Source organism: Acipenser ruthenus, chromosome 37, assembly GCF_902713425.1.
Source record: "Acipenser ruthenus chromosome 37, fAciRut3.2 maternal haplotype, whole genome shotgun sequence".
NCBI lineage: Eukaryota > Metazoa > Chordata > Actinopteri > Acipenseriformes > Acipenseridae > Acipenser > Acipenser ruthenus.
Window position 1 is genome coordinate 478,390 of NC_081225.1, and position 10,294 is coordinate 488,683.

A 10,294-nucleotide genomic window follows, 5' to 3' on the forward strand; every position below is an offset into this window, starting at 1 on the left:
AGGATATGATTAAATACAAAATACTACAGGTTAAACACTTGGCAGATTACAGTATTCTGAAGTACAGGATTAAATGCAGTAAAATAGGGGGCAGATAAGAGCAAAATAAAGCACATTTACATGAAGGGTGATAGTGTCCCAGGATTTCGCGTTGGCCGTGATTATGCTAGAGAAATTATTGTACAGTATTCTGAATTTCAGTTCCGTATGTGTTAAATTAAAACGCTAATAAAATAAATACAAGATTATTTAATGCTCTTCAGTCCACTAAAAAGAAACGGATAAACTCTTGAGTAATTACCATATATATATATATATATATATATATATATATATATATATATATATATATATATATATAATATCTCTCTTTTGAGGGGTGCAGTCAATTACGGGCGTGCCCAATGACAGTGAAGCACGGGTTGCGCATGCGTATTAGAAGTTACTTTGCGCGTTGGGTGCATTTCTCCTTCAATCTGCCCTCCCGGAGACTCACAGCCGAGACCGGAGCCGGACACCGAGCGAGCAAAACACCGGTAAGGACGGCTTAGAAGGGGAGTTAGCCAGGGACCGGACTGAATACAACGGCATGCTTTTTAATTTATGAAATATAGCAGGATAAGTAAAGGTATGCGCCAGTAAAAGGGATTGCAAGCTGTCTGCCACGGGGGAGCGAGTGGAAAGGCCTGAACAAATATGCGCGGTTGGTTTTTCTACTTGGGGAACGGCAGGCGAGGGGTAGGGAGCGTCTCAAGGGTATTTTTGGGGTGTAGCATTTCTGTGCAGTTAAGGTCATTGGTGGACGGACAGGTTTGTCATACAAGAAGGAATGTTTTTTCTGTTTCGACAGGCTCGCTATCTCTTTGTTTTATTATTTTGACTCGAGCTGTGTGGTGTGGGCTGGTGATGTAAAAATATTTCGCGTGGGTTCGACCCTGCGTGCTGTTCTATCCAATTCAGAATAATGCAAACCCTCTTCCACAAATTAAGAGCGGAGATCGTGCGAGGCTCCAGCTCCGTGTTGTGCTCCATTGCCTCGGAGCTGTGTAGCGTGTCATTATGTATCGTGTAGCGTGGTCGACGTTCTCCGCTACCTTTTACATTGTAGCGATCGCGGCGTGTGTAATTACAATGTAACGCTGTAATAGCAGCCGCGGCGTGCGGTGTGCGGTGAAAGCGTCATTGCCGAAGGGACGAGAAGCTGCGAGACGTGCGGAGTCGCCATCCTCAAACCCCTCGCAGCGTCGCGCGTGAAATCCCGCAGAATGACATTCAGACGGGTAACCGGAACAGTCGCGTTTAATTACAGGATTGTCTAGAAGCTGAAATCCAGCAGGACGGGTCATATTTATAATAATAATAAGTGTTATCATAAGCTGGGGGATTTTCCAATTGGAGACAGCAGCTGTGCTTCCGTGTGCGATCCAAGGAACCGGAGGAGGGGGGGTGGGAGGGTCATTTAATGTGCTTTTAAAAAAAAACATTGCATTAAGGCACTGCATTTTGAAAATGTATTGCTATCGTATATAAAGTGGTCGTTGTGCGTGTGCGTGTGCCCCCCCCCCCCCCCATGATTACCTGATAGGAGACTCGGGCCCAACAATAGCCGGGAATGGTGAACCGATAGCCAGTCCTGTTGAATAGACTGCACGACTGTGTCATTTTTTTTCCCAGAGCCGATTGTAACGTGGGTGGGTTGGTTTGGGGGGCGGGGTCACGTGGACCCCGTTTCAAGTTCTCTGCGCACTAAAGATATCACAGCGACGCGGCTTTGGTTTCATGAGACACGGGTGTTTGTGCTCCTCATGCCAGCCCTGCGCGCATCTGAACCTGTCCTTCAAGAGATCACGCTGGGATTCAAAGTACGCCCAACCCGGTCTGACACACGAGGGCGGAGTCGCAGTGATTCACCTTCTCCGAGCCTCGTGGGAGCCTCCCTAGTTATCAAGGCTAGGAATGGCTGCAGGGACACACTCGGGAGAGGTGGTGCGGGTCGACTGCTTGAGCCCCGTGTGGGTGTGTCCTTTCATTCCCTTCAGTGCGGGCTGCTGCGAGCGGAGTACTACAGTGAAGATGAACTTCCAGGGCATTCGTTTAAAATGATGGTGTAACTTGCCGCTACAGTGCGAGCTGCGCTTCTGCTACACGGATGCGGATGCACGGGGGTTGGAAGCGGCTGTGCCGTGTTGTTTTATCTAATCCAAGCATGTATTTGGGCGCTGACTGCCGGTCCTGCTGTGCACCGCGCTGCTCGGTTCATCCAGTGCAGTTTACACGCAGGGAGTGTGTTTATACTGCCTTGTACACGATGCAAAGGGAAGTTGTTAATCTATTCCGCAGTCAGGATGCTGAGTTTTTCAAAACCAGATGTGTATAAAAAACTGTCTCGGGAAACGTGTCATATAAAACAGCGTGCTTGTGTATTATTTCCAGTAAACCCATGCGTGTCTAAAGAACGCAGAACCTGCCCGGTAGCATTTGTATTTCATTCCTCTGATGTGCAAGGTTTCGGTTTGCAGCCTCCCTAGAGCAGTGCTTTGCTGTGGATTAGGTGCTTGATAAGAGTGAGGATGCGTGAATGGAAGCTGTGATTCAGCTTCTCTCTGCACAGGCGGTGCGTTTTCACTGCAGTGCTGCAAACTTCACTCACTCCCTCAATCACTCGTCTCACTCTCCCTCACTCTCCCACACTCACAGAGCCCGCACCTTCACGTCCCTTCATTCCTGAGCCATCCGTGTGACCTTCTGAAAATCAGTAAAAGAAAACAGTCAGCCTCTCTGGAGTGCCCGTTGCTCTGGAACCTCCTTTGGATTGGCTGCCTGGGTTTGCAGTGCAAGCCTGATGTGATGGAGCTGGGTTGTGATTGGCTGGCACTGTTGGTGGGGCCGTGCAATTGGCTGGCAGTGGCGTGCTGGTGAAAGTGATGGATGCTGGCTGAAGGAAGGAGACTGTAGTAGGGATGAAGACTGACGGAGCCCATGTGGTCAGGATCGCTCAACTGCACCGAGAGATGAGATTTCTAAATGATGCACGTGGGAGAAATTCATTCCTCCTGTTTATTTCTTAGTAGACGCCCTTATCCAGGGCGATTTACATTGTTACAAGATATCACATTATTTTTTACATACAATTACCCATTTATACAGTTGGGTTTTTACTGGAGCAATCTAAGTAAAGTACCTTGCTCAAGGGTACAGCAGCAGTGTCCCCCCACCAGGGATTGAACCCACGACCCTCCGGTCAAGAGTCCAGAGCCCTAACCACTACTCCACACTGCTGCGGAGCAGATAAGTGTCAGTGATAGCTACATCAGGATATAATTTATTACACGCATCTGCTGAATTGATCGGCCGTTACAAACGCAGCGTGGCACGTCCAGTATAGTTGGATACAGATTCTGTGTTGAAATTGGAATCCCAGTACAAGCTGGATTTGCTTCAGCCCTTTCAGTCTGCAGAGCTGTGTATCTGCCCTGGGATGCATCCCCCATAATCCCTTGCACCTCTCCTCTGCTCTCTTCACAGACACAATGGCAGTTCCACCATCGTACTCCGACTTGGGCAAGTCAGCCAAGGATATCTTCAGCAAGGGCTATGGTGAGTAGCAAGAGGTGGGAGTGGAGTGGAGGAGGGGGGGGGCAGACTCCATTTCAGTCAAAGGGGGTTCTACTGTTCCACTGTATTGCAGGGGTCTTGTGCTGTGTTTGGATGTGTTGGTCGTTTTTAAGGAACAGTCTCATGACGAATCCTACCTGCCTGTCTGTGAATGTCACGGCTGACCTTGTGCTGTAAGGAAACTCGCTCATTACAATTTCAAAGTCCCTTGAGACTCTGCTTAGCCCAGAGCAGGGTCAGCCCCTCTAGATCAGTATTGAGACTCGACTCTGCTTAGCCCAGCGTAGCAACAGCAACCATATCTACAGGGCCTCTGTTACTGAAGGTCATAACGAGGGTTATAAGCACCAAGGGGAGTGGGAGTGTGTGTGTTGAGAGGCACTAAAGGTGAGGCAGCATGAAGCTTTCAGGAGCAGCGGCTTGAAACCTGCTTCCAGGAGACCCCGGGAGACCTAGTTTGAGGGTGCTGTATCAAACCCCAAGTCTCCCTGCCTGGTGTGACGCGCAGCGCCCTGAAACCAGACAGCTGGATATCATCTGTCTGGGAACATTGTGTCTGAGAACATTCCCTGAAATGTTATTCTCCCAGTGAATCGAGCAGAGCCTGGTCTGCATGGAGCCTTTCCTGCAGAGCATCCCAAAGCGCTCGGCATGGGAAAAGAAAACACATGATATTAAATACCCCCCCCCTCCACACCCCCATGGTGTGCTCTGTGTATCTTTAGAGGGGTAATTGGCTCCTACCTGAATAACTTGCCTGTGACTTCACCGTTAAGGCTGTCTGTCTGCAGAGATGCTTCCACGTCGCTCTAGTGTGTGTTTTTTTTTCCAGGCTTCGGGGTCGTGAAGTTAGACTTGAAGACCAAGTCTCAGAGCGGAGTGGTGAGTATCGCGGTCAGAGAAAGTGAAGCGCGATGCCTCCGGAGAGCGTGGAGCTGGGGACTCCTGACCCTCTCCAGAACAGAAGCTTCGTAGGGTGTGACCTGTAGGGCTGGGGACCCCCCTGTAAGCATCGCTGCAGGGTAACCCCGGCTCCCACCCTCGCAGTCACTCGCATGAAGGTTGCGTGTCATTTCCAACATACAGCTCTGGCCAAAAGCTTTGCATCACCCTGTAGAATGAAATCCAGCGAAGTCCAATGAAACTTGCTGAACAATGTTAACATTTTGAATTACACACCGCTTTGTAGTTTAAAATACTTAAAAATGAAAAATGTGACATTTCGAAATCGAACATGAAATACTACTGACTTCCAGAAGACGCTTTTTTTGTGATTATCATTGTCTAGTTTCTTTGATCACATGATAAATAGAAGATAAATTATGTTAATATAGTTTTTTTTTCTTTAATTGCGTCTCAATTCTAAAATTCTAGGCGATACAAAACGTTTGGCCGCAGCGGTAGTCCCTCTGCACAGCATTAAGTTTCAGGCGATGATGAATTTAACTGGAGAATGATGTTTTGCAGTGAGGTGGGTCTCCTGACTCCTTTGTGCACAGCGAGTCTCTGCACCCCGTGTTGTCCCTGCTCTGTTTGATAACGAGTCCCTCTGTTTGAATGGTGGTTGAACACTGCACTCCTAACCCTTGCTTTCTCCTCTCTTTCCTTCTGCCTCTCTTGGACTGGGGGGGTTTCAGATGGTAAGAACGTGTTTGTAACGGCTGCTGTGCAGAGAGTCTGTCCTTTTGAAGCATTGCAGAACCCTCACTGTGGAACAAACCAGTGACTCTGCAGCTGCCTAGCCTGGGTCTGTTTCCTGCTTTAAGCAAGCTGTACTATATTGATATATTAGTACAAAGACCTGCAAAATATACACTATGTATTTCTAAATTGGAGGTTTTAAAAAATCGAAATCTCTTTATTCACAGATCAGGACAATATTTAATGTCTGCCCAGAACAATTTATTTTAATGGTTTCAGTAAAGCGTGTGCTGGTGTGTTCTGGAATGCTGGTGTGTTCTGGAATGCTGGTGTGTTCTGGAATGCTGGTGGGTTCTGGAATGCTGGTGGGTTCTGGAATGCTGGTGGGTTCTGGAATGCTGGTGGGTTCTGGAATGCTTTAAGGACCTCTGTCGGTTTGCCCGTTTTGTCTTTTTATCTTCTTCCTTGACTCTCTTCAGCCCTGCTTCCTCACACATTAAGAGATCGATTAAAAAGTTATAGCGGTGCTGATCCAAGATTAGATCTAAACAGACCTGAAACGCTTCGGGGTTGTTTGGGTAAGGTGAGAGCAAGCGAGCTGTCTGGCAACGTGGCTTTAACCAGTGAAACCCTTTGTCTCTTGCCAGTACTCAGTTTTGCTTCAGTTTTCTCTACCATAGGATTTACTGCGCTGTGTAGAATCCACTCTTAAAAACCGGTAGATAGGAAACAGAGCAACAGGGATAGTGATGCAGATTGGGTGAAGAGTCCCCCTGACCCTGTGTGCGTGTGTGTGCGTGTGCGTGTGCGCGCGGATGGCTCACCCTCTCTGCGTGTGCGCCTGCAGGAGTTCTCCACCTCTGGCTCCTCAAACACAGACTCCGGCAAGGCGACGGGGAGTCTGGAGACCAAGTACAAGATGAAGGAGCTGGGCCTGACCTTCAACCAGAAGTGGAACACGGACAACACCCTGAGCACCGGGGTCACCCTGGAGGACCAGGTAGGCTTCCCGCGGCTCAAAGAGCTTCCCCTTTAAGAAAGAGGTGGCGGTGATGGGAGCGCTCTCATTGGAAGCTGTGTAAAAATAATAATAATAATAATAATAATAATAATAATAATAATAATGCCACCTTCATTAGTCGTATTATATTATAAAGAGTTTTCAAAACAAATGTCATTTAAGAATAAAATGAAAATGCAAAACAAATGTGGTTACAGAAAATGTAATTCTAGCATTTCTTTAAATGAAAAGTCGTGCCTGATAATTAACAACACAGCGGAAAACAGACGCGTGTACGATTACCAAGGTGCTTAGCAAGGCAGCTTTGGGCTAAAAACACTTGCCCTTTAAGAAGGTTGTGGACACAGAGCGAGAATATTAACCGTAAGCCCAGACTCTGTTTTGCAATACTGTTTTATTTTTATTAATAACTGTAACATTTCCAAAGAAGGTTTGTGAATGAAATTCCCACGAGTGAGATGCAGATGAAGAGCTTCGTTTATTAACTGAGCAGCTGAAATTCAAACAAATTATTTAAAGGGAACGCAAAGCCTTGAATGAAATAGAATAACTGAATTTATATATTTATATATATATATATATATATATATATATATATGTGTGTGTATAATATAATCATGTTTCTCTCTCCACAGTTGGCGAACGGACTCAAGCTTACCTTCGACACCTCATTTGTACCAAACACAGGGTAAATACAACATCTCCGTGAATGTGTGGCGTGTGTTTTTTTTTTTTGTTTTTTTTAAAATTTAGTGGTCGCCAATTATTTTTTTTTAATTTATTTTCTCTCAATTTAGACTGTCCAATTTATTTTGGGTTCAGCTCACCGCTACCACCCCCGTGCTGACTCGGGAGGGGTGAAGACGAACACACGCTGTCCTCCGAGGCGTGTGCCGTCAGCCGCCCGCTTCTTTACACACTGCAGACTCACCGTGCAGCCGCCTCAGAGCTACAGCGTCGGAGGACAACGCAGCTCTGGGCAGCTTACAGGCAAGCCCGCAGGCACCCAGCCAGTCCACAGGGGGCGCTGGTGCGTGGTGAGCTGAGGACACCCTGGCCGACCTAGCCCTCCCTCCCCCTGGGCGACACTCGGCCAATTGTGTGCCACCCCCTGGGAGCTCCCGTCCACGGTTGGCAATATTATTATTATTATTATTATTATTTATTTCTTAGCAGACGCCCTTATCCAGGGCGACTTACAATTGTTACAAGATATCACATTATACATTATTTCACATTATACAGATATCACATTATTTTACATACAATTACCCATATATACAGTTGGGTTTTTACTGGAGCAATCTAGGTAAAGTACCTTGCTCAAGGGTACAGCAGCAGTGTCCCACACCTGGGATTGAACCCACAACCCTCCGGTCCAGAGTCCAGAGCCCTAACCACTACTCCACACTGCTGCAATAGAATAGCCTGGACTCGAACCGGCGACCTCCAGGCTATAGGGCGCATCCTGCACTGCACTCTGAGTGCCTTTACCAGATGCGCCACTCGGGAGCCCCACGTCTGTCTCCTTTTTAATGTGTGTGCTTCAATAGACTTCTGTAGATCCTGTTTAAAATCAGAGCTAAGTAATACACTTTTTTTTTTTTCTTATGATTTATTCAATGTACTTTTAAACAACAGAAACTTTCTTTATTCAGGACTAAAAAAAAAAACAACCTGATTTGCTTCACCCCTGCTGTCATTCCTAAGAGATTGTCTTGTTCTCTCTGTCTCTCTCTCTCAGTAAGAAGAGTGGTAAGCTGAAGACTGGGTACAAGCGTGACTACATCAACCTGGGCTGCGATGTGGATTTCGACTTTGCCGGCCCTGTGATCCACGGCGCCGCTGTCGTCGGCTATGAGGGCTGGCTCGCCGGGTACCAGGTGGCCTTCGACACGGCCAAGTCCAAGCTGGCCCAGAACAACTTCGCCCTGGGCTACAAGGCAGGGGACTTCCAGCTGCACACCAACGTGTGAGTACAGCGCGCCGCGCCGCCCCCTGCTGGCACTCGGGAGAGAGGTGCCCGGCCCAAGCACCATCCTGGCACCATTGCATTACTACCATATCATTGTAGATACAAATTGTCTTAATCCTAAATTGTTACTTCTTATCTCGTATTGTATTCTAGTAGTATTTGCACTCACTGTAAACTACACTGTATTTAAGTATTGTTTTTGTTTTGCCCTGCAACACCTGTAAGTCTCCTTGGATAAACAATAATTATAATAAAACGCTTTTTCTCCTCTCTGCTTTCACAGCAACGACGGGACGGAGTTCGGCGGCTCCATCTACCAGAAGGTGAACGACAAGCTGGAGACAGCGGTGAACCTGGCCTGGACCGCGGGCAGCAACAACACCCGCTTCGGCATCGCGGCCAAGTACCAGCTGGACACGGACACCGCCATCTCCGTGAGTACCCCTCCCCCTCCCCCTCCCCCTCCCCCTCCCCCTCCCCCTCCCCCTCCCCCTCCCCCTCCCACTCCCACCTCCCACCTCCCGGACACCGCCATCTCCATGAGTCCTCCTTCCCCACTCCTGGACACAGCCATCTCCATGAGTACCCCTCCCCTTCCCGGTCACAGACACCGCCATCTCCGCGAGTAACCCTCCCCCTCTCCCCCTCCCGGACAACGCCATCTCTGCGAGTACCCCTCCCCCACTCGGGTCTCTCTCTCTGTACGAGGAAGTGCTCCTCTGGAATCTTCTCGTCCTGAATGTCTTCTTATATCTGTGTTCCCTGCAGGCCAAAGTGAACAACGCCAGCCTGATCGGAATAGGATACACCCAGACCCTCCGGCCAGGTACCTTTCCAACTCTCTGCCTTCCGCTGCATGTACAGCACTGGCCTGAAGCTTAGCATCCCCCCCCAACACAATGAACTGAATGTGCTTCATGAAGTCAAATGAAACCTGCTCAATAATGTTAACATACTGAATCACACACTGCTTTGTAGATCTCCAGATACTTAGCGTTAAAAACTGACATTTCAAAATCTAACCTGAAATACTACTCTACTGCTATTGTGGCTTCTGGTAGATGACCTTTTTTTCTGTTTTTATCATTTTGTAGTTTCTTTTGATTACATGATGCTAAATAAAATCACAATTCTGTTCCTTTTAGATTTTTTTATTTGAATGAGTCTCAAACCTAAAGTTGTAGGTGATGCAAAACTTTTGGCCAGAGCTTTAGAAGGGATCTCGGGTCACAGAGCTCCTACAAAAGGTCTTGAGAGTGCAAAACCCGTGAACGTGCCACTGTCCTCATTTCAGGACGGGCGACTTTGTAAATCAGTACCCTGATTTTCAGCTTTTCTGTAACTGCAGTCTGGGTGTGGGGCACAACAGGCAATTTTAATAACGGCTCGTGTAGTAAATCATTTCTTTTCTCCTCTCACCCGTGACAGGAGTGAAGCTGACTCTGTCTGGTCTGGTGGACGGAAAGAACTTCAACGCCGGAGGTCACAAGATCGGTCTCGGGTTCGAACTTGAAGCATAAAGAGAGGCGTGGGCCAGTCTACCCCTTCCGAAAGCGTTGGGACCGACCTGACTCCCCCCTCCCCCACACACCACCGATTTTCAATCTGCAGCATCCTCAATCTCACACACTAATAGGCTCATTTTTTTTCAACTTTTTTTTGGGGGGAACTTACTCCAACAAAATCCTGCAAGTGGAAATGTTTCCTTTTTTTCTTAAATATTATTTCATTTCTTTGGTGTTAAAGCCTTGTGGAGGGAAGCTTGGGTTTGTGACGTGCCTCAACTGCAGCCCACCTGCTCAGTGTTGCTGTTTTAAATTATTACTGTTTTCTAGAGAACAGTACATAGCGTTCCATTCTAATTGGGAAGGACTCGCTCCAAATTTATTATTTACTGACATTTCTGCATCTGCATGTCGGAACACCTCGGTGTGTCAATTTATTTTATTTTAATTTTTTTTTGTACAATTTTTAAACACCTGTCATGATGGGAGCGCCGAACTTGAATTTAAAAAAAATAAATAAAGAAATGAAAACAAAAT

The 10,294-nt window shown here is 47.3% G+C and overlaps 1 protein-coding gene across 1 annotated transcript; it reads left to right on the forward strand.

Moving 5' to 3' along the window:
- Positions 1-401: 401 nt before the first annotated feature.
- LOC131706739 (voltage-dependent anion-selective channel protein 2-like) lies at positions 402-10,293 on the forward strand. The gene is made up of 9 exons (XM_059008402.1): positions 402-536; positions 3,526-3,597; positions 4,448-4,497; positions 6,104-6,256; positions 6,913-6,965; positions 8,022-8,249; positions 8,536-8,686; positions 9,021-9,078; positions 9,681-10,293. The coding sequence occupies exons 2-9, from the start codon at positions 3,531-3,533 to the stop codon at positions 9,770-9,772; spliced, it is 852 nt and encodes a 283-aa protein (XP_058864385.1). The 5' UTR covers positions 402-536; positions 3,526-3,530; the 3' UTR covers positions 9,773-10,293.
- The last annotated feature ends 1 nt before the right edge of the window (position 10,294 follows it).

Bases quoted from the DNA above. Each gene is read 5' to 3' on its own strand.
- LOC131706739 (XM_059008402.1), top strand. From the start codon at position 3,531: ATGGCAGTTCCACCATCGTACTCCGACTTGGGCAAGTCAGCCAAGGAT. The intron at 8,250-8,535 runs GTGAGTACAGCG...CTGCTTTCACAG, and splicing joins TTCCAGCTGCACACCAACGT to CAACGACGGGACGGAGTTCG. The intron at 9,079-9,680 runs GTACCTTTCCAA...CACCCGTGACAG, and splicing joins CACCCAGACCCTCCGGCCAG to GAGTGAAGCTGACTCTGTCT.